This window comes from Ixodes scapularis, unplaced genomic scaffold (assembly GCF_016920785.2).
Source record: "Ixodes scapularis isolate PalLabHiFi unplaced genomic scaffold, ASM1692078v2 PGA_scaffold9__187_contigs__length_104089568, whole genome shotgun sequence".
Classification (NCBI taxonomy): domain Eukaryota; kingdom Metazoa; phylum Arthropoda; class Arachnida; order Ixodida; family Ixodidae; genus Ixodes; species Ixodes scapularis.
This window is the reverse complement of record NW_024609884.1, coordinates 42,332,333-42,357,237: the sequence shown is the minus strand read 5'-3', so window position 1 is coordinate 42,357,237 and position 24,905 is coordinate 42,332,333. Positions and strand designations below refer to the sequence as shown.

Here is a 24,905-nt window from a genome sequence, read left to right as displayed (position 1 = left end):
GCCTATCATCTCCGCGAGTTTTCTCATATAATTAAAAGCAACTGTATTCGGTCTCTTAAGATTACAAAGGATGATGCTTTCGGGAAACACTCATGGTTCCTACGCTGATTGTTCTCACCACCTTCTCGTTCTATTGCGGATGTTCAGCCGCTATTAGTAAGCAAACATGAGTTGTCATAAGTGATTGACCTTTGAACCCTTGTGCTATCTAAGAGTCTTCTATATGCTCAATCTTCGCATATGCCAACATTGATTCCTGTGCATCATATGCTCTCTTCACAGGTATCCAGTAGGCGGACGGCGAAAATAGTCAAAATGTGGTACAAAATTAACTGCAGAAATTGTGCACATAATGAACTAATGAAATTAGGTAATAAATATAAGTTTGGGATAGCTCATTCCAGAGTAAGTAATGAAAGCACTGTGAAACGTGACAAAAAGACTAAAGCAGGGAACACACGGGCAACGAAATCGGGCGCTGCGTGGCAGCGCGCAGCAGTATCCATGACAACCAGTACTGGCATCCCTACGTCACTTTCGTGTGGCACCGCGACACTCGGATCTGGTCGACACAGACAAAGTCGCACGGTACGCCTGTAGTGCACCTAGCGGTGAGTGGCGAATGCCGCATGGCACCCAGTTTCACCGCTCGTATGTTCCATGTTGAAGACAACGCATCTGCTGAGGCGTGGAGGGGAGAGCGAGCGACGGGTTGAAGTAACCTAATGGCAGCCGCTTCACGTGATTTCAAGATGGCAGTGCCCATGCGAGGGTGGGTGAGAAGGGAAAAGGCTTCCCCCAAACTCGCTTTCATACCCATTCTGGATTATCTTTCACCTCACTTCCCTGTCTGCTCGGCCAGCCCGAAGAGAGGAAGGGTGACGGTTTCATTTCCTCTCGAACCCATATTTCTGCAAAAGGTGAATAGACCCCTTGCAAAAAGCCTGGCAACAGTGTGTCTCGGCATGGTAACCATGGCAACACCGAGGCAGTCAGCAGCTGCGTGCCATGGGGAAGGAAAGCAGGTTCCAACCTCGCTGTGCGCCAATCGAGCTTTAGGCGAATCATCTGTTGTTTTAAGGGGGGACACCCCCTCGGAGGATCAACTTTTGAACACTTGGTTTGAAATTATTGAAATTTACAGGGTAGGCTGGTGGTCATGCTAAAGGATGCATAACAAAATTTCAGGTCTGTTGGTTAAATGGCAAGGAAATTAGAGCAGCTTCTATCAGCAACAGGCCTACATTGTTTAGTTAATCTATCATTGAAAAGCTATCACAATATTCAAGATTTTTATTTGCTAGATATGTAGCAGAATGCCTAGAGGGTGTGGCTATGGAAAGGTTTTTGTAAGAAGTCTTCTATTTTTATAATTTTTTTTCTTCTGCGAAATTGGTAAACCTTTTGGTCTTCTGTGCCTTCGACAAAATGTCAACATCTTTTTATAAAAGACATTGGTAAATTGACAAAAAACTTCCATAGCTGCATTCTTTATTAAATTTAAGTCAAGAAAAGTGAAGAACAACCCTTCCATGTATTGGCATCATCAAACGATAGATTGACTAAAATGGAATTTATAGCAAAAAGTGGAATGGAGAAAAATGCATTCAAAGTCCTCCGAACCCTACCTTTTCTTTAGCTTCGGTGGACAGAAAATAATATATAAAAAATTAGCTATGCAGTGTAAACTAATTAAACTTTCTGGGAATACTCTAGATTTTGGCGGATGTAAATCTATCATTTTTCAAAATCAATATTTTTTGCAGAATTTTTTTTTTCATGGCAGTATCCCCCCTTAAGGACAGCTTATGCATTTTAAGAAGACCAGAAAAGACGTCAACACACTGCTGTGTCCTAATCTGCACGCAGTATGGATGCACTTACAATTCGGGATGTAAAGTGGTATGTATATATGCATATCGAACCGTCTGCTGCCTCGACCGTTTGGCTAACCTCTTGAATTCGCATGCATTTGTTTAACGAGGTTAATATATTGCCTCCGTTTTATACTGCTTTGCGTTTTCTTTACTATTGCTGTTAGACAAATAAGTTTGATGGGGATAAATGAGCATCGGTTTCACCCGACGTATCTGGTGCCGTTCGGCTGCAGCGTCACGATTTTGCATGCAGTTGCTTAAAGGACCGGTGCAACGATATTCAATTGGAATGTTTTTCACTCTACACCAGCTTACTGGCACACCTGGGACTCAAGGATACCCACACTTTAACGCCACTGGCCAAGAAACTCCTTTGTTGCGGTGTAATTTCAAGGACAAAAGCGATAATTTTCATTCAATCTCTCCTTTGCAAAATTTGATGACGTAACGTGGGGATCGCAGTACACCCAAGTGACGATATTTGAATGCGGTTCATAGATTGGACACGAGCATTACGTGGGCACTCGACTTGGGCTCGTGATAATTGCTAGCTCGAGAAGCATTCGGGTAGTGACTCGTGTCCAATCGCTGCAACGACAACAACAGCCGAGCCATGACAATGTCTGGAACTCAGCGCGTGTCCTGCGCTTTGCCAACCCCAGCGCGTGGCTATGATCAACACTGGCAGCATTTAATCGGCTCCAGATCACGTGGCCGCTTGTTCTGGCAGTGAGTTGAGGGAATGAACGCTGCTCGTTTTTCTTAAATTTTTTTCTGGGGCTTCTATTGCGTGGGGTGAAAAACGAACGGGAGTTTAACAGGTCATTAACGTTAGGGATCCGTTTTAAGCGGTATTTGCGCAAAGTACAAAAATCGTTGCATCGCTCCTTTAATACACTATGTAGTTATTTCATTGTACATTTACTTTGTGCTGCTCGATAGACAGATAGCACTGGCATGGCGAAACGAGCAGTAGAATTCGCGCATCGGTCCTGTGATTGTTTTCTGCTCTTAGCAAACTATGCGTGCCAGACAATAAAAAAAAAAAAATCTTTTTTAAATATGTTTTTATGTTACTGAAACATCCACTAACACCATGTTACTTTATGCTGCCATGCAGTATAGGGACAGCACCCTTCTTGAGGGCCTCTTTTTTATGCAAGTTTAGTGGGCTCTATGCTATGTGGACTCTAAAAATGACTTGCAGACACATCATGATGATAGCTCTTTGTTTACAGCTAGCAAGGTTATTTTCCCAGCCAGCGATGGGAAACAGAACCGCATCACTTGCGTCTGCCATGCGCTTTTTCACGCAGAGCTGGCGGTCGAAGAAAAAACGTTCTTTCACCAAGGAGAGCGCGCACACTGTTGCCAGTGGCACATAGAGTTGTCACGTTTTTGAAAGGGGTCTATTCTATCGCGATCATCTTGTTGTAAGGTCCATCTATACACACCCTGGTGAAAGAAAGGGCCGGGGGTGCACCACCTTCTGTTTTCATTTTTGAAAAATGTACTTGCTCTAAGGATATCCTGACCTCGATATCAGGATCAGGGGTTGGTTTTTGTTTCCTCATCTTTTGGAATCCCTTGTCATTTTCGGAGTGGCTGACATTGACGATCCAGCATTGGCAACGTCGAACTCGAGCAATCGCAGTCGAGCCTATTCGTCACAAACGTATTGGATGAACACAGGGAGCTTTCCGAGGTTGCCGAGAGCGGCCAACGAAATAAGAACTCTCGTGCCATCCTGTCGTAGACGTCACGCCAGGTGAATGAAGCCATACGTGAGAGTCGCGCGACTACGGAACGGTATAATAAAGATGAGCATATGTTAAATAAACTATTTTTTTAGCAGTTCCACTAAACTCGTCAATTGTGACCTTCATTCTTACTTTGGGCGCGGAGGGTGCCGCATTTGTATCGATATAAAACCTCAACGGATTAACAATCAATCCGTCATTAGAAAGATGTCCAAAAATTTAGCTTCATTGGCTTGTGGTGGGAAGGTTTTACAGTAAAACCTCGTTATAACAAAGTTGAAGGAGCGGTCGTAATTATTCCGTTATAACCATTAGTTCGTTATAGCCAATGTCCATTTCTTCCCACTATTAGCAAGCAAGGGAAATTATGATTGCTTTGTTATATCCATTAGTTTGTTATATCCCATTTTGTTATAACGAGGTTTTACTGTATATTACTTTTATAAGTACCTAGATAATCAAAAATAATGGCATAGTAGGTAAAAATATAAAAGCGTATAACGGTGGATAATAAGATGTTACGGTAGTACACTTGTTCTACTGAACACGTTAACAGTATTTAATTTAGGCGCGTGCTGCTAATATGTAATGTGTCCTACAGAAAAAAAAAAAAACGGCATGCATTTAAGTGTATACTGTTTTCTTGCTGTGCTGTTTTGTCGCGTGCTGTTTTGGCACATGCTCTTCTGTCACTGTACTACCGTATTTGCACGAATATAACGCGAGTTTTTTTTCGAAATTACGTGCTCCAAAACGCACCTCGCGTTATATTCGGAATCGAGTTCAGCCACGAGGCGCGATCAGTGCGCGCGAGTCTGGAGAAAGCCAGAGGAAAAAGTCATCCCTCCAGCTCAATGCAAAAGATCCAATGGAAAAAGAAGTAGGGGTGTGGAGGGGCATTTTCTAGCCATTGGGCCACGTGAAGGGGCGAATAGAAAACATAAAAAAGCATTTTTATCGCTTTTGTGTTTTTACAACGCGCGCACGCCGCACACGCCGCACGCGCGCGCGCCATGCGGGAATGCGGGCACCGGCCAATTCGAGCCAAGCCAAGCCGGGCCAAGTCAAGTCAACACAAGCCAAGCCAAGACCACCGACCGCGTTTACGCAATCGTGCAACACGAGGCATTTGTTTACTAAGAGGGACCAGAACAAGAAGTGCGATCGTGTATCGGGTTCAGCTGTCTTTTCTCTGCCTGCGCATTGTTTAGTTCCTGCTCCAGAGTGGTCTGGTGTTTGTGTGTTGGTGCTTCTGCTTCCGCGCCTTGTTTGGATTGTGGGCTGCCGAGGAGCTCCCACGGAAGAAAAAAGAACTACCAGACAAGCAGGTGCCGTGCTGCTGCATACCTGCGTAGTCGCCAAGTGGATTGTAAACGGAAGGACCTGAGCAGTGAGGATGAGTGCAGTCAGAACATAAACTGATATTTCTTCTATTTCCATTGACTTTTCACTTCTGCTATGCCACCGAGTGCGAGAAATTGACGCGGCATCGGTTCGCGTTATAATAGTAATAATATTTTTTTTTCTTTTTGGGGGCATCAAAAACTGCCCTCGCGTTATATTCGTGGTCGCGTTATATTCGTGCAAATACGGTATTTTGACGCATGCTATTTTGTCGCTGTGCTGTCTTGACGCAGTGCTGTCTTGACGCAGTGCTGTTTTTACCAGGCTGTTTTGTCGCATGCTGTTTTGTCGTGTGCTGAAGATGGCTTGGCATCGCCACCATACCAATAGGATGGTGCTGTCGGCGGCAGAAAGGATGGGACATGACGGTAGAAGAGACAAAGGATTTATGAAGTCCAGGCCAGCACATGGGGCCTGGCACGAGGTGGTCGTGTCTGCCATGCCCCTGTTGTCGTCTACACCTTCGTAACGGGGAAGAGCTGCTTTCCACCTCTCTGGCATTACTTGATCACTGACATTTGGTATGTTTTTACAAAAGGCTGGTTTATTTTGTGGCACCCGGGTAATGGACGCTGCTGCACTCTATACCTTTCCTAAATATTTTTGGCACATTATCTCACTCTCCAGTGTTGAAATATGCCATTCCAGTGCACAGAATGTCAATGTTGAAGCTTGTGCTTACTTAGTATTCATACTCACGAAATCTATGCAAATATGCAATGCTAAAAAGTTCCATCTGTAGCGCATTTGAAAAAAAAAATGATGTGCAGAATCTTTTCACTCAGTTGTCAGTGCCCTTGGGCCTGTTTGCTGATCAGTGCAGCTATCTTACCCGGTGGGTATGAGGGGAAGTTATTGCCATGTGATCAGTTCCATGGGTACAAAAGAGAATATAGTGTCAGTGCCAAATGGCTGCCAATATCCCTTCTCTCTCTGATGTCAAAAATAAAACTGCATAAAAAACAAATGAGACTTGAGGTATAACTGTCATGGACCTCGTCCATGTACTTAAGGGGTGGCATGTTAAGTTGCCACTGATAAAGGTAGTGGTAAGCAGAAATATAAAGAAAACCCGTCGATGAATCCTTAGGTAATGTGTTTGCACGACCCTTTGGGAAACGTTAGCACTGACCCCTTCACTTTTCTGTTTTGGCTTTCTCTTTTGCTTCTATTTTTCGCTGCCTCTTTTTGGCCCCGTTGCGGAGTCAGTGTTTGCGATTCCGAAAGGGGGACGTGCATGGCCTTTCCCGAGAGTCAGTCTAACGCATGCCCTAAAGATCCCCCAATGAATCTTTCTTTAATTTTTTCCGGCCTTGAGGGTTCTCGTTCGCCTGCCTTGCAGCTTAGCAGCGGCATCCGCTGCCCGACGCTGCTTTCGCTGTTCACCGGTTTTGCCCATCTCCTTTGTTCAGAGTTTGTCTTCTTTTGCCGCCTACTTTAACCAGCGCTACTACTCAGTTCACACTCCGTTTTGTTGCACAAACCAAGGCACACATGCTCCGCACACCTGCAAGCTCAGACTCGCCCCAGCATCCGTACGTGCATTGGCTTCTGCCCCGTGACGTCTCCCCACTCTCATCTTGCCGCGCCCGCGCGCACATTGGCTTTCGCCTTGTGACATCACCTCCCTCTCGCCTTTCTCCTTTACTACTCTCCTCCTCTCTATGCGGTGCACTTCTCTTTCTGTTGTTTTGTCCAGAGATGGATGCCGTCAGCTTTTCCCTGTCATGTGTTGGTACTAGTGCTAATGCATTAAAACATTAGCACCTGAGGGTTATGTTTGCTAAAGTAATTTTTGTATAGACATGTCACTGGTCCCAAAATGTTCTGCATTTGCAGACTGGTTAACACACCCAATATGTAGCATGTCATCCATGTTGATGATGCTGCGTTCACTGAGATTGCACATGGGGCTGTAGTTCTAAGCAGAGGTTTGTTCCTCCACAACATTTGCATGAAAGTTATGCATATGCTTTTTTAAGCTTGGCTTTGTTTTAATACTATGAATGTAAAGCTGTAGCAATTTTAATAAAGATTTGTGGTTTTGTAGGTTTTTTCTGGTTTGGCTATCTGCAGCGTGCGATGGAGGGGGGGGGGGGGTATGGGTGTCATGCTATCGGGTGCAGTAACGCTACGAGGAAATGCAGCAGAGTGACATCTCACCGACCGAGAAGTCTGTGATGGAAGTGGGTCTGAGCGGTCCGATGCAAATGCTGGCTCCCAATGTTTGTGTCTTGCTAGAAAACAGTTTGCACTGTGCCAGAAAACAAAACTTTCCATACCATTCTGCTTCTGAAGTGACACCTGGGTCCAAATGTCGGAAAACCGCAAATGCAGCCATGACGGGTGGTCCCCTTGGAGGCGGTGACAGCAGATCAGATGTTACGACGAATTTATTTATTTATTTATTTATTTATTTATTGTACCCTCAGGGCCCGAAGGCATTACAGAGGGGGAGAGCGTAGGCAGGGAAAATATAACAATTCAGCAATACTAAAACAAATAAAAAGTGAACAAACAGGTCAGAAATCAGCGCAAAAATGGTTATTTATGGCACTTCGAAAAAGATTAGAGTCTGTTATGGCAGCAATTAAACCGGGAAGGTGGTTCCATTCTTGAGCTGTGCGTGGTAGAAAAGATGAATGAAATGTGTTGGTTAATGAGCTTGGGACTCCAACTTTGTGCTGGTGATCTACACGAGGCGAGATGTAATAGGGGGGAGTTATGAAATGGTCGCGTAATAGGGGATTATGAAAATAAATTTTATGAAAAAGGCATAAGCGTGAAATTTTACGGCGAAGTGAAAGAGATGGTAAAGATAAATTATTCTTCATTGACGAGACACTGGCGGTGCGGTGATAGTTCGATAGAATGAAACGAGCTGATCTATTTTGAATGGATTCTAAAGCAGTGATGAGGGTAATATGATCGGGATCCCAGATGGATGCTGCATACTCAAGCTTAGGTCTTATTAATGTTTTATAGAGGACCAATTTAAGTGAAACAGGTGCTAAAAAAAAATTCCGTTTTAAATAACCCAGCATGCAGTTAGTACGATTAGTGACATATTCTATATGGGGTTTCCATGAAAGGTTAGAAGTTAAGTTAACACCAAGATACTTGTATGACGACACTTGTTCCAAGGAGTTGCCATCAAGGTAGTAAGAAGGACTCTCACTAAACTGACGGGTTACTCTCATGTGTTTACATTTACTAGTGTTTAGTTTCATTAGCCACAACTCACACCAACGAGACACAGAGTTAATATCAGACTGAAGTGTGAGCGTGTCTTGGTTACTTCGGATTTCACGGTATATTACGCAATCATCGGCATAGAGACAGACGGATGATGACATATTAACTGGTAGGTCGTTAATATAAATTAAGAATAGTAAGGGGCCTAGAACAGACCCCTGGGGAACACCAGAGTTTACTGACGCAAGTGGAGAGTTTTCATTATTGACTGTTACAAATTGCGAACGATTAGTAAGAAAAGAATGAATCCATGCAAGAACGTTAGGGTCAATGTTAAGTTTAGCAAGTTTCAATAGTAATAGTTTATGACACACTTTATCAAAAGCTTTTGCAAAATCCAAGAAGATGCAGTCCACCTGGGAGCCTTGGTCAATGAGAGAATGAATGTCGTGAGTGAAAGATAGAAGCTGAGTTTCACATGACAAGGATTTACGAAATCCGTGCTGAGCTGTGGTGAAAAAATTATTCAGTTCTAGGAAGTTTACAAGATGGGAAAATATGATGTGCTCGAGAAGTTTACATGGGATGCTGGTTAACGAAATGGGACGATAGTTATGAGGAGAATGTTTGTCACCAGCTTTTGGAATAGGGACCACCTTCCCCACCTTCCAGTCCGAGGGTAGGTCACCCTCTTGGAGTGACTGTTCGAATAATTTAGCAAGAATAATTGAAGAATATAACTTGGTGCTTTTAAGAAATTTTGAATTAATGCCGTCCACTCCTGAAGAAGAAGACAATTTCAGCCCATCTATTGTCTGAGATCTTGTGCTGAAAATGTTGAAACATTGCTGGTCATTGCTTGACTCAGACAAGCTTGAAGAATCATAGTTCATTGTTTCCCACAGACGATCGCGGTGGCCTTCTGACGGTTTCTGACGCTGGGTGAAACAGGCTGAAACTGCCGATGTGCTGATATTAATGTGTTATGTCACGGCTTCAGTTTTATTGTATTTCTACAATTCAAAATTATTTAACGAGCTTTGGGGAAAGTTATTTGCTCCTCTATTCAGTTTCTTGTGCTCTTTCAGAAAATATGTTTCGTTGAAAACATTAATATTGTTGCTGGAGTTCTCCTTTGAAAATTCCTCTAAATTGTTCCTGGTTTGCTGATCGCTGCTTTCAGATCTTGTGCCGGTGCGCGACATATTGGCATCGGAGTTTGGTGCACATCCTTAAAAATTAAACGCAAAAATAAAATGTACCCGAGTTATCAGTCATCAGTGTCATTGCGTGATAGTATTCACAATTTTGAACATGAGCATTTGTCTATCCAAATATGAGTATATTTGCAACTTCTGAAAGGAACTGGCTTTTTATGTCTTCCAGGCACTTGAAAGATTTGATCATCTTGACTGCATCTATTCAAACACTCTCACTCATATCAAATTATGTATGGCTCCTTTGGCTTTTGGTGAGTAGCAAGTTTTATTACACCTATGTGAATAACTTTTGTCACGTTTTTCATCTTCTAATACATTTAATTTTTGTTTCTTTATCCTTGTTACTCATAATGCTAAGTCATTGACCACTGCTTGCAGGTGATGACCTTCATGTAATTGGAGAGCTGCCTCAAAAAAGGGATCTAGCCAAAAGTGTAGTTCTAAGATTGCATTTTCTTTCATTATCTTAAAACTGAATCCTAAATTCAGGTCAAGCATTTGGTTGCGAAGAACTGCCACCAAATCCTAATAATAGAAGGAGACATGCAACATTGATTGTGGTGCCTTTCTAGAATTCTTAATTGTTTGTGTACAGAGCGTGACACTGTTAGTGCGAACAAGCGATCGCCAATTTTTTTTGTTTTTCTCTTAGAACCAAATGGTTGTCATCAAAGATATTATTTTTTTATAGAAAGAGCTCATTTAGGGCTTTAATATAGCTGGTAAAATTGTGTGCCCACTAATACTCTTTCCTAATAAAATGGGCTAACAGTGTCACAATGTGTACGTCTCTTTTTGGGAGAGCAATCTATGAGCACAGTGCTCACATATGCATCTTCAAGTAACGTGCGGTTTGATCCCAGCACACTAAAATGGTTTCTGAGATTGTCTAGTTATAGTCCTAACTCAGTCTATTACCTAACTCATTAAGGCATTCTAAAAAACCTAAGCTTTGATTACTTATATGCATCTGATTTCCGTATTAAAACTGGGATCAAATGTCACGGCAGGTTTGCTTTTCTGCGATTCGACGTAGAAACCAGAGCGTCATTGGACGTGCGATAGCTGATCATCGGAGATCACTTCCCTGTGCATGGATCGCACAGATTCGAATATCGGTCCACTGTTGGTCGGCTCCCTTGCTTTGCAGGAAACGATCGCTCGCAAGTGACCCGAAGTAGGGTCCATGTGGGCAAAGTAATATAGGACAGCCCCTAAGTAGCCCTTTGGGTCTCACTGTGGTGCAAAGTGGGCATGCCAGATTCGGGCTGCCCGACCCCTGTGTGTCCCATCTCGGCTATGTGAATGCAAAGTTGGTGTGGGCAAAGCAAGGACATGCCCTCTTAGGATGCCCATGCAATACACCCGTGGGTCCCACCTCGACTATGCAAGGGCATGCCCAATAGACCTTTTTCCAGTAAGCTTCTGCGCATGCGTACCATCCCGCTGTCTCCATTTTCGCAGGACACCATGACGAGGTACCCTGCCAAAATGGCGACAACAACATTGTCAGCCTCTATCTTCGCGCGTATTTAGTCTATTTTGGCACTTTGTTCTTTAGTATCGATAGTATGGGGTGTAAAAAAGCGCTGAAAACCGATACAACGGCACGATGCCAATGTGTTTTGATGGGCAGAGGCATGTTGGGCTGCTCTTCTAGTGCAGTTCGCAGACAACACCCCAGATGGCGCTCGTTACTCGAAAAAGGTCCATTTTGGCTACCCATGAAATACCTCCGTGGGTCTTGTTGTGTCAGGTGATTTAAACCAGAAAGAAAAGGCCAGTTGTGTAAACTGATAACCATCTTTTATTATGTTGCCGAATAGATTTTTTCTTGGATTCGCTTGCCTTTCTTTGGCTTACATAATGGCTTGCTAGAATATCGGAACTGAAATTAAAACACAACATTCCCTCCTACCTTAATGACTGAAGCAAACAACTTAGGCGTGGTGTAAAAAAAAAGAAAGGTAAAAATTAAATACAAATGGTGTTCAACACTTTTAACGGTTTGCTCTCATTTCCTGTAGTGTGGGGGCCTTAGCCCTCTTAAAGCTCTGGCAGGGTGTTGACTGGCTGCCTCCTGACGGTTGTCTTGTTCAGCCGTTCCGATGTTTTGCCCTGCATGCTCTGGGGTGTCTTCAGCTGGAGGATGGAGTCATCTTCATTGTCCTCTTTCTCGTGTCACTTTAGGTTAGCGTTTATCTTCTAAGACTTGCGTTTCGAGTTGTCTCTCTCTCGTCGTCTCGCCGTGATCTTCGATCCTTGAACTTTTGCCACCACATAGGGGTCTGGGTCGAAGTATGGCGTTAGTTTGTTCTGCTTCTTTTGTTTGCACAGTACTATATCCCCTTGTTTCAATGAGTGTTGCCAGGTGTGTCATCGCTCGTCAATGTATATCTTAGATATCCTTTTTGTGGCCCGTCATCTTAACGCACATTGAAGTCCTGGTTCACTCCGTTGTCTGGGGGTCGTGGTAGTATCGTCTGCATCTGTCTGCCAAAGAGAAGTTTGTACGGAGATCTCTTCGTTGTGGCATGTGGGGTTGCTCTGTAGCACATCAAGAAGTCATCTATGTCCTGCATCCAATCTCTTCCCTGGACAGGCGGAGCCTTGGTGGCCTTGGTTAAGGTTTGAACAAAGCGCCCTGCCTCACCGTTGGCTTCGGGCCAAAGTGGTGTCACCCTGTGATGTTTAAATCCCAGTTCTGCTGCAAACTCCCTGAACTCGCTTTAGTTGAAAGGCAGCCCATTGTCGCTCTTGACTTGTTTAGGGATACCCATTTCAGCGAATGTTCGTCTCAGGAATTGCAGAGTTGAGGTCGCATTTGTCGAGGCTACATGTCCCATCAATGGGAAGCGCGAGTCAGTAAGAATGAGCAGATACTTGCCATTCTCAAACGGTTTTGCGAAGTCGATACACAGGTTTTCCCATGGCCCATGAGGGAGAGGTGTCGGCTCCTCAGGATCATGATGTGATGCGCATGTAAAGGCCTGGCATGGAATACAGTTTTGCACAGCTTGTTCAACCAATGTGTCCATCCTGGGAAACCACACCGAGGTGCGGAGGAGTTGCTTGGTCTTTACGATGCCCATGTGGCCTTTGTGCGCAAGTTCAACGGCACGTTGCTGGATACCTGCTGGCAGCACAATCCTTGTGCCTCGAAGAATGATGCCCTCGGGCGTCATGGCAAGCTGTGTCTCATGGTGTCTGTAGGGTTTGAGTGTGGTAGCACTCCACAGGAGATGTCTCTCTGCACCCTTGGCTTGAATGGCTTGTTGCAGCTGACAGTACGTTGAGTCTTTTGTCGCTGCCTCGATTACTTGTTTTGTCGTTATTACCTTTGGTATTGCTGCCTGTGACGGGAACAGAAGATACTCATCAGGAATTATCTGTCCTGTAACCATTTTGAGTGAACTTCAGTGGATGGCGTGACATGTAGTTAGATGGATTCTCTGTGCCCTTTTGATGATGTACTGCAAAGTTGTAGAGCTGAATCCTCAGGCAGAGATGCTCGATTCTTCAGATGGTCGTGCAGAAGGGTTGGTCAGAATCGGGCACGGAGCCAGGATTTCGTTTCAGGGGGGGCCCGTCCATGACAAAATGCTGTATGACGGGGAGGGGGGAGAGGAGGTCCCAGCAAAAATGAGATTGAGGAGGAGGAGGAGGAGGAGGAGGAGGAGGAGGAGGAGGAGGAGGAGGAGGAGGAGGAGGGAGGAGGGAGGGAGGGAGGGAGGGAGGGAGGGAGGGAGGGAGGGAGGGTAAGGGGGAGGGGCCGGGGCCGGGGCCGGGGCCGGGCCGGGCCCCATGGGCCCACACCCCTTGGCTACGTGGCTGGTCAGAGTGCTGATCAGGGGCTTGTGATCAGTGTGAAGGTTGAATTGAGTCCCATACAGATAGTCGTGTGTGCAATCAGACACATTGAAGTGTTCGATTGCCCACACGACAGCCAAGGTCTCTTTCTATCTGGGAGTAGTTGCGCTTCGGATCCGTCAGACTACGGCTTGCATAGGCGATCACTTGGAGTTTGTCACCATCTCCCTGTGCTAGTATGGCTCCTAGACCTTGCGGACCTGCATCCACAGTTAGGTGGGTGCTCTTCTTGTTGTCAAAGTAGGCAAGGGCGTAGCTGCTTGTGAGTGTGTCCTTGAGCTTGTCCAGCGCTCCCTGATACTCCATGATCCACTGCCAGTCAACATCTTTCCTTGTGAGGTTGCGAAGAGATGCGGTGAGGTCTGCCAGGTTGGGGATGAATCTTCCCGAATAGGTGATCATGCCCAGAAGGCTCCTCACTTCTGCTGGATTGTTTGGTGGGGCCATGTCAAGAAACGCTTGGACTTTTGCCGGGTCAGTTTGTATTCCTTTCGCTGAGAAGAAGAGCACTTCTTCGGGTTGAGTGTGAGTCCACAATCCCTGAGGCGTCGTAGCACAGCTTCTACTGAGTCATTATGTTCTTGGTCTGTTCTTCCATACACTAAGAAGTCGTCGCTGATGTTAATGACTCCTGGGATGCCAACGAGCACTTGTCGGACCGTGTTCTGGAACAGCTCTGCAGCAGCATTAATTTCAAAGCTCAAACGCTTGTATCGGTAGAGTGCAATATTGGTTGCAAACACTGTGATGTGTCTCGAGTCCTTGTGCAATACTAGGTGGTGGTATCCGTCGTTGGGATCTAGTTTCGAGAATACAGATCCGCCATTGGGGCTTGTGACAAGATCATCCAGCGTCGGGGATGCATGCCGCTCTTTGTCGATGGCTTGGTTTGCTTGGCACATGTCTACACACATCCGAACAGTGTCTGGTGCATGTGGCTTTGGCACGATGACGATGGGAGAGACCCATGTAGTGGGGCCCGAGGCTTTCATGATCACATCGAGCTCCTCCAGTCGCCGTATCTCTTTTGTGACCACCTCACGTATGTTGAACGGGATGGGCCGTAGCTTCTGTGCCACTGGTGGAATTGATTGATCAATGTGCAGTTTCACTTCAATTCCTTTGAGCTTTCCTAGTCCTCTGAATAGCTTGGGATACATCTCTTGGATGCTCTGCGAGGGAGAACCCTTGCACACGATTGAGACAAGTCCCAGAGCTTCGGCTGACTTGAAGCACAACAGTGACTCACTTGGCGTCCTTGTCACCAATATGGTATCTTGTATCTTGGAGTCCTTCTAGTAGAGTTCAGCAGAAAACTTGCCCAATAAAGGAAGTTCTGTTCTTGATCCGTACGCGAACACCTTTGGTACTGGGCCACTCAGGGTCGGTTTGCCTGGGATCTTGCTATTTCATGGCTGATGACGTTTACCGAAGCTCCTGTGTCCACGATAAAGTCAATGTCAGGGTCACCGATGGCCAACGTAACTTTTGGACCCTTTAAGTTGTTGTGCTGTAATATGAAACTTGGTCGTCCGAATCGAAGTCCGAACTGTGCTCAACCAGCCTGTGAGCCGTGTTGGGTACACCTTGTTGGCTCTCTCCTTGGCATACGTCTGTGAAGTGTCCTCACTTTTTGCATGCTTTACATGTTTTGTTCCTTGCTGGACAGAACTTTCCTTGCTCGTGGGGCCTCACTCCACCACAGTTGAAACACTTTCTTTCAGTTGTAGTTTGTTGCTGCTTTGACGTGTGGGTGGATCTCTGCATCCAAGACTTCTCTTTGCGCATCAAGTGATTCGCCTGGTTGGTCTCGGGTGTCTCCATTTCTTTCAGCTGTTGTGAGGTGACTTCGTACATACGTCCTTGTGTTAGAATCTTCTCGAGCGTCTCGTCAGTCTGGAGCGCGAAACGTCGTAGTTTCGTGGATGAAGTACTGAGCACGATTTGCGATTTTATCTTTGCGTCAGTGTCCGCAAAAGAACAGTGCATTGCCATCGCAAGGAGGCGTGTGTAGAAGGCATCGATGCTCTCACCATCTTGTTGGGTCATTTTTCGGTAGTTGAAGATTTCATAGTTTCGGTTAACCCTCTGTGTGACGTGGTCATGGAGCAGCTGTTTTGCTTTTTCATAGTCATTTGGTGATCCAGAAGTGCTTCCCGCTTCGCTTCGACTGGTCTGTCCCATAGTGGTAACTGCCGTGGTTACGCTGGCTGGGATTGCCGTCAACGTTGCGAGTGATGCATACACAGGAGCAGCAGAGCCTTCTTTTGTTTTGCGTCCTTCACCTTGAGCGCCGTCCACAGATTCTCGAATCTGTCGATCCAGCGTCTGCACCGATCTCCGAGCATTGCTGCAGATGAACTGCAATTGAAGGGCGCGAATGCCGGCAAAGACGAAGCAAACGCCATTTTGCTTTTGTGCCCACACTGCTTGAAATTTTCTGAGCATTAGGAGCCGGTGAACTGACCTTGCTTGCTCGTTCGGTGGTCCGATGAGGAGGCACGAGGTTACCTTGTCATGTTGGACGCATCGCTCGTTGCCAATTTGTTGTGTCTGGTGATTTAAACCAGTAAGAAAAGGCCGGTTATGTAAACTGATAACCGTCTTTTATTAATTTTGCTGAATGGATTTGTTCTTAGATTTACTTGTCTTTCTTTGGCTTACGGAACGGCTTGCTAAAATATTGAAACTGAAATCAAAACTCAACAGGTCCCACCTCGGCTATGCGGGGGCAGAGTTAGCATTGATGTCGGTTCCACGGGGGCAATACGTGGGCATGTCATCTTGGGCTGCCCTGCAATGCCCCTGTGGGTCTTGGCTATGTGAGGGCAAAGTTAGTGTAGAGGTGGGCTCCACGGGAATAGAGCATGGGCATGCCCAACTTGGTCTGCCCGTGCAGTGCCACCGTGGGTATCACCTCGGCTATGGGGGCAGAGTTAACATAGGAGTGGGTTACCAGCAGGGTTGTAAAAGTTACTTCAAAAATGTACCTAAGATACAGTTACAGCTACTCATACGAAAAGGTACCTAGGTACTCGCTTAAAAATGTACCTAGGTACAGGTACAGTTACTTCAAAGATACTTTCTTTATTTATTTTTCCCAAATTTGTCAAAGTATATTGGAAGTAAAGCTTTTATAGTAAACACACAAAAACGAGTTCGATAAATGTGCTTTATTGGTGTCAATGCGAGAAATAAGGAAAACGGCATTCACATGAGCATTCCAGGACACGTTAAATGTTCTACTTGATTTTAGAATCAGGACCTCCTCGAAGTGTTTATCTGACATCTTCAATCGCAGTTTAGGAGGAGGGAAGAGAGTGCGCCACTTTTCACAGATACAGGGGCTTTAAGAGAAACTGCGCACATTTTGCAAGTTATCTCGCCCCAATTGTATAGCTGCCAGTGGAGCTTCAAACACGCAATGAAGTCGATTTCGGTTTGAGAGGAAGGAAGCAGGTCGCTATTTTCTCTAACAGAATTCCGAAGTGATTAGATAAATTGGTGCCGCTAGAACGGCATCGCTAAACCATCGTTTGCTCAAATAAACACCGCCATTCTCTGAAGTGTTGCTCGATGAAACATCATGGGCGGGGCTTTGTTCGCTAAAACATCGTTCGATCAGGTCAGTGCCTCCCAGGTCGTATCCAACTCAACGTTTATCACGGCACATGGTAGTGTGTTAATACTTTATATTTTCTAAAGTTTTGACAAACTGAATAGAAAAGTACCTGTTAAAAGGAACTTTAGTTAGATACAAGCTACCGGAAAATGTTCCTAAGATACAGATACAGATACCGAGAAATGAAAGTAGCTAGGTTTGTACCTCAGGTACAACGGAAGTACTTAGATACCGATTTCCAGTTACTTGTACCTAGGTACTTTACAACCCTGGTTACCAGTTTGAGTTGAGCTACATAGTTGGTACATGGTCATTGATGGTGGGGAAGAAGCTTGAACACTAGACGATTACACAAAAGGACAGGACAAGACAGTCCTTTGAACACACTTCACAGCAAAGAAAAAAATCTACAATGTGCGAAGGCCCAGTGACTCATAGTGAACAAAAATGCTGATGCATTCTTTTCTTAGTTCACCATCTAATATCACATATTTCAGTTTTATATCTGCATTGTTTTTTCTCTGCTGTAGTCCCTGTTTTATTAATGTGTGTTTAAAGTGTATTCAATTTATCAAATATTATGAACATGTAGCAGTCGAGTGGATGAGGAAGAAGAGTAGACCAAGGGATGAAAAAGGTTAAATACTAAAGAATAGTTGATAGTCAGCTTTGTGTGTGTTTTGTCCCGTTTCCGCGTAATTGTTCAGTGCAAGCTGTTTCCCCACCATCAATAGAAGTAGACTTCACGATTGCAAAGCTTGGGAATGCTTAACTTAGGGGGCTTGTGCAGTGCCCCCGTGGATCCCAACTTAGTTATACTGGGGCAGAGTTGGCATCAATGTGGGCTTCATGAGGGAACGTGTAGGCATGCCAACTTGGGCTGCCCATGTAGTACGTCCATGGGTCCTGCAGTGGCTCTGTGGGGGCATAGTTTGTATAGATATGGGCTGCACGGAGAGAAACCGTTCGCATGCCCGATGTTGGCTGCCCATGCGATACCCCCGTGGGTCCCACATTGGCTCTGTAGGGCAGAGTTAGTGTGGATGTGGGCTGCACAAGGGCAAAGCGCGGCGATGCCCAACTTGGGTTGCTCATGCCTGGCACGTAGCCAGGGGGGGGTCCATGGGGCCTGGCCCCCCCCCCCCCTCGAAATCTTCCATTTTGCTGGGGCCTCCTCTCCTCCCTCCCCTCATACAGCATTTTGTCATGGGTGGGACCCCCTGAAACAAAATCCTGGCTACATGCCTGGCTCATGCAATACCCTCATGAATCCCACGTCGGCTCTGCAAGGTCAGCATAGATGTTCGATTCAAGGGGACAAAGCGTGGTCATGCCCAGCTTGGGGTTCCCACACAATTCCCAAAAGGGCACTTTGTGCTAATATTGTGAACATTGAGCGGATGTCCTGGAAATTCCACAAAGGAGATCTATTTAATTTGATACCAAATCACCGAAGAATGTATTTCAAGTCATGAGTAAGACATTTTGGGTTTGCAAAACTTTAATATACTAAATCAGTACATTCGGTGTGCATGTGGAGAAGGCACTCTTATGTGAGTGGAATTTTTTACTCGAGTATATTGAGCTGAAAATTAAATCTAAATATGATCGTTGGAATGTGTTTGTCTGTTCTAAGGCTTGGAGTCTTTAGCTGGCTCAAGCTGGCTCAAGCTGGTTGTGTATACCGATTACCTGTCTAACAGGAATTATATGAAAATGTGCAGTTTTCTGTTTCATTTCGCACACATGAAATGACCAATTTTTTTATAGTCTTGCTCGTGACAATTTATTGATCTATCAAATATTGCACACTTATTAATGGTTATAAGGTTTTCATTAGGCAAGCGGGGAAAGGGAGGAATGCTCAGTCTGGGATGCACTGCAATGCCCCCATCAGAGGTCATTGGCCTTGCCCCAGACGCACAAAAGTGGCCAGTTTGCAGTGCTCCCGATGGGGGCAATCAATAAGAGGGCACTGGCTGCAGTTTCAGAACTTTTAAAAAAGATCAGAGAGGATGTAATGGTTGTAAAGCGGGAAGTGTGTAAAGTTTTAGCTGATGATGAGTTAATTGCCTGCGGTAAAGAATCTCGTAAAGGATCATGAAAAGGGCTTTTTGGGGGCTATGCAAAACGGCGGGATGAAGAGACTGGGACATTGCCGCCTGCTGAGATCGATCAGCGCCACGCCGCTAACCAATCTCAGCTTGCGGCAATGTCCCATTAAAACTTGGGTTTGGGCTAGTTGCTCCACTACTGAATTAAAAGGTTAAAAGCACAAGCAAACTTGGATAATGAAAAAACATGGACGACAGGACAGGCGCTTCTCTCTCAACAGTTTTTTTTATTATCACCATTGTCACCTATATATACACATTGCCCAAACCACATCACACTCAATTGCCACAATCAAAGGCAACCATCCAAAACACCATTTCACTTTGAAGCAGATACACAGACGGAGTGCTGATGCAATTGCTTTCTTTCTTTTTTATATAGAATTCCTCTATAATCTCTTCCGTTTCGTCTTTTGCCTTTCTTAAAAACTTTTTGGAAATCAGGTCAGTTTTACTTTTTAGAAGCGCTTTTCCTGTCGTTTGTGTTTCTTCATTGTCCCTGTTTGTTCGCACTTTTAACATTTTATTGGCCAGTGTCCCGGTTTCTTCGTCCCGCTGTGTTGCATAGCCCCCCTGTTCTGCGGGGTGGTCAATGAAAACAATTTATGGCATAAGGTTATTTTCCGTGTTCATACAGACTCGTTTAGGGTATGTCCATCTTGAGGGTAGTTTGTCCCTTTGCAATTAGTGGAGTTGCTTGACAGCCTGTCTACCATTTACCAAAATGCCTGTACTACTTTGTTTTCCTTAGATATAAAAGATTTATATAACTCCTCAGACAGTAAGCTGTCATTGAGTAGGTTGCGAGACACTTCTCAAGCTGAATTCGGTTTCCTTTCAAGCTCGAGTGGGTATTCGGTGGACGTGTTGTTGTGACTCTTGAACTGTTAATTGAGGTCCCACGTCGTCTGGGAAAGGCTGAATTGAACCCAAATGGGCTGTGGTTCCCAGGGGGAACCTCATGTGGGCTGCTTAAATGGCCCGACGACAGAAGCCGTTCTGGGCAATATGCGGCTGCCTTAGTAGGCCCCCTGTGGATCCCCCGAGGGCAGCCCAGTTGAGCTGCTCAATGGGCCCCCCTTGGGCCTAACTTGCAAAACTGATGCGGGACCCACGGCAAAACTGATGCGGGGCCCACTTTGTGCTACTTGGGGCTGTTATACGTCCGCCGGTGGCCTCTGGTTTCTGCACCAAATCGCATAAAAAGGGGTGTGTCGCAATCTTTAATCTCATTTCATCAATCTTGGGTATATTCGAATGCTTGGAGGCCATAGATTGCGTTATGACCATATATGAACAATCTCGGAAACCACTTTAGTGCCTTTTCAAGGTTTCAAAGAGAAACATTTTAAGCAAACTGGAACGTAAGCTACATACTCCTAGGCAGTCTTGGGTAAGTTACTTTTTAAAAGTATTTAGTTTCAGTTAGTTACTTTCCTAACAATGTATTTTAGTTACAGTTACAGTTACTTAAAAGTAAAAGTAACGCGTTACAGTTACAGTTACTTCGGCAGGGTAACTTAGTTACATTCAAGATACTCATATCTGTAAGCAACTATGAAGACATGGATGACAGAACAAAATGAGCAACATTTACATTTATTTGGGAGTTTCTGAAAACTCTAAACTTTTCAAGATATATTTAATAATGCCGTGTTATTGTTTACTTCATATTGTATCGAAGCAGCAACTGCTTTTCGAAGTTCTTGTCACTTAGCTTTCCCCCCTTGATGTTGAAAACGTCCCGCCCTTGCTGAAAAAACGTTCAACAGGTGCACTAGAAGGAAGTGCGGCATTGAGGCATAAAAAATTATTCTTAACACTGGGGAAAGCTGTTGAGGATGAATAACGCTGTTGATGAGGTGACAGTCTTCCATCGCTGTTCTTCACTGGTCTACTCAGTATTAGCACGCAGTCGCAAATAGGAGTCGTCGTCGTTGTCATCATCACATGTTGGCTCCCGTGTAACTTCCTCGGAAGGGCACAGTGCGCTAGATTCCTCTTCAAGAAGCAGCAGAGAACGCGTTGTCTGCGCTTCATCCATCCGTGAAATTTTAAATTTTGGAGGTACCGCTGTAGCCAGAAGGAGCTCGTCGGACCTGAGGACTCACATGTGTAACATCAAAATTAAAAACAAACGTTTCACGAGCGGGTCGCAGTACAAGTGCAGTAGCTGTTACGTCCACGGTATTTGCCATATGATGCGTGCCCTAATAAAAAAATTGTAGGAATATTGCGGCCAAGGCCCTTTAGCCTCATATGTAATAAATATTTTCAACCGTTTTGCTTATAATTTAATGAAAATGTGTGCATTACTTGTCTTGATAATCGTGAATGAGCTTTCCTGGCAGACGTAACTTTCTACAAAAAGGCGCTAACAAAGAGATCATGCGTTTTCGAAAGAATAAGAAACTGACCTCGTCATTACTGTGATCTTCACTGTGTCTACAAGCGAGCTGCAAAACTTGAGCTTAGGCAGTAAATGTAGCTGCCGCATCAGCGCCACCAATGTCAGCACCAAAGCGCTCATGAACATGTACTGTTCAACTTGTATAATGTCCCGAGCGCCTTGGCAACTCCTTGCGTGGTCTAAGGAATAAAAAAAAAAAAAAAAAACACATTAAAAATACCGGAAAGATGTGAGATAGCTTTTGGGCATACCTGGCAATCCTCCTCGATGAACTTCTGGTCGTCTTTTTGTAGACACGGCAGTGCGCCATGGGGCCACCCCCCTGCCTACGTGCCTGGCTGTTGCTAAAGCCTGCATTCTTTTCAAGCCTAGTCCGAGGTTAGGTCCATGACAAGAGGCACTGTGTAGAGAGGAAAAAAAGGTGTAAAAAAGGGGGAGCAGAGCCAAAAGGACAAACCTCCCACATGAACAGGAGGATAATTTCATTGACTGATCTGCAATAATATGCATTCACTTTTATTGATGTATTAAGTGGAATATGCCACGTAAAAAAATATAACTGGCATAGCATGTTTTCTGCTTTCAGTCCAGTGTTCGTTATGTGGGCAGTAAGATTGCTCATTGCAGCACTTCAATTTTGCTTTTTTTTCTTTTTTTTTAGGCACCGGGTCGTGCAGTCTACTTACTCTGGGTCAACATCTTGGGCCCATGGTTCTTCCAGCCGGCAGCCCCTGAGGTGGATGATAAAAAGCAGAAAAAAATGGAACGCAAGACAAGAAGGCATTAAACTGTGTTGCTGTTTCAGTGAAAAATCTAATAAGACCAGCATGCTCTGTTCTAGCAAAAGAAAAAAAAATGTTTATAGGAACTATGAATGACCTTAGAATTTCCTGTTGTGTTTTTGGCAAATGAAATGAAAACCACACTTGAATTTTAATACTGTAAACTTCAAATATGATTTTTTTAAAAAAGACAAGGATAGAACAAATTCTTATATAATACAAATTATGTACTTGCTCGTTTATCCGTACCATTACAGTTGTCATCTTTAACATGAAAAACTGGGCTAATCGATTGCCGCTAATTATGGTGAAAAACAGCACTGCAGAAACCAGGACTATTCTATGAACAGGCGCTATACAACAGACACCAACTTGCAACTGAAGCTTTTTCAATGCATATACAAAAGAACAAAGAAATCTTACGGCTGTAGGATTGCTTCTTTGCTCTTTTTATGCGTTAAACACAGCTGCGAGTCAGTGCATGTTCTGTCACTTGTGTTCCTTTGGTTAGCACATGTTTCGAGCACTGTTTTTTACCAAGTCGCGTTACCTACAGTGTGTAGCCGTAAGAAACCACATTTGACACGCTTTGCAAAATTTGAATTCCAAACGAACATACCTGAAATTGGGCACACAAAAGTTTTGCAAGAAGTTTTATGCCTATATTTTCGGACCTCAAATCAGAGGCAAGAGATTGTTAAAAATAGTGCAAATATAGTGCTGCACACAGGTTTTGGAGCTTACTCTCAGGTGGTCATTGTTTATAATTTGTTAAAAGTATTATCGCGATTATCTTGCTCACTTCCGGCCTCTGCTACTGGCTCTCAGCATGTTTGCTTTCAGCAAGCCTCCCGGGAGTGAGCTAATAAACCAGTGTGCAGATGACAAACAGGCTAGTATAGGACTTAAGAAATGCACGGCCTCCTATTTTTGGTTTGTTTTTAATATTCCACTTCCTCCGAATTGAGCTTTAAAAAAAATAGACAGAAGACTTCTTTCGAAGCTAAGTTCGCATGTCCGATTTCCAGTGTTTGTAAAGTACATCTAAAAGGTGCTTGAAGTAAAGTACAAAGTAAGTGAGAGATTATGTACAAGTAAAGTAGTAAGTACTCTGGGTGCAATGTATTTGAAGTACTATGGATACAATGTACTTTCAAAGAAAAGTACAAGTACTTAAAAAAAAACTTTTATGATGCCTTTTCATCCCCCTATGCAGTGGTTTTCTTAAATTGGTATGCATTGCCCCAGAGGTAATCAGGGGTGCATCAATTATTTTCGGAAAATGGCGGCGAATATTGGATAAAGTCAAGTGGCCACTGAGTAGTTGTTTTACTGTAGCTGACAAACTCGTTAATGCAATCAACATATGAGGCACTTATATGTTGACAACGCATAATTTTGTGGTACAAATTTCGCAAGACCAAATTTGAGGAATGTACTTTGAAGTCGGAAGTTGTACTTTCTTTGGAAAGTACCAGAAAAAATACTTTAAGTACAAGTACATACTCGGAGAATGTATAAAGTACAAGTTTTCTAAATCTACCTGAAATAGTACATGCTTTAATAACTTAAAGTACCTCCCAACACTACCAATTTCAGGTATGCATGTTTGTAATTAGAATTCTGCAAGGGATGCGAAATGTGTTGGTCCTTATGGCTGCACCCTGTACATATGTTGCTCTCAGTACAGAGGTAATAAAAGTACAATCGGGCTTTTCTTGGCCACGCCTCATATAATCATTGTTTTTCATGATTGCTAAGCTTTACGGCCGCAGCTCGTATGGTAGGATATCAAAGATGTGGCTTGTACATATAGATCTTATATTGCATCATACTGCACCTGTGATGCAAGCTTGTCTGCGTGATTCTGGGGTAGCCTCAGTGAGGATGCGTCCTAATATTACGTAGAGGCTTGCCAAGTTCCAACATTATCTGAAGCATATTTTGTATCCGAATGGTATTATGTACAGCCATTTGTTCAAAATGTTGTAAACCTGTTTGTTTTTGAGGGGGAGGGGGCATAAAAACATGAATAAAACCAACTGAACTTTGTGTTTTGTACATTTGAGTCCTTAATCAAAATTGTTTCCTAACGATAACACTTCATATTATGATTTTAATACTTTAGCACTGCCAACAATATTTCACTGAGCACTGGTTCAGCAAATGGTGGCACTTAGTTTTTTTTTTTTAACTATCTTAAATAGTTATGCAAGTTAGTCTGCCCAGGAAGAAAACCGGTTCCCAGTTTCCTTCTCTCCATTCCCTCGTTCTCTTTTCCCCTCCCCACACGAGCGGCTCTCAGCTACTACCCGCCGAAAACAGGGGGATCTCCCTCTCGAATGGAAACGGTCTACTACGATTCCCTAGTAGGGAATTGTAATAGACCGTTTTTCTCCGGTACGGTATCCGTGAGCAAAACGCCGCATCTGCGCATGCGCGCCATCAGCCTTATCTGCTTAGTTCAAGATCTTGTGGCGGATTACGGAGCGCTATCCGGGTGCTTAGCGGGCTGCGGAAACTGGCGTACTACGGAGCGCTATCCGGGTGCTTAGGGGGCTGCGGAAACAGTAGGGGGTTTTAGTAGGTCGTTTTCGTACAGCCGCTCTGCAGAGCGGAGCGCGGAATCGCCACTGCGCCTGCGCGCCGAT

General features: G+C 44.4%; 1 protein-coding gene across 1 annotated transcript in view; it reads left to right on the top strand.

Moving 5' to 3' along the window:
* Positions 1–24,315, top strand: part of LOC8036835 (transmembrane protein 208) — a 47,876-nt gene extending 23,561 nt beyond the window's left edge. The window contains exons 5-6 of the mRNA XM_002412026.4: positions 9,623–9,707; positions 22,134–24,315. Coding sequence (XP_002412071.2) covers positions 9,623–9,707; positions 22,134–22,259 — 211 coding nt within the window. The 3' untranslated portion in view covers positions 22,260–24,315. The remainder of the gene's footprint in view (positions 1–9,622; positions 9,708–22,133) is intronic.
* The last annotated feature ends 590 nt before the right edge of the window (positions 24,316–24,905 follow it).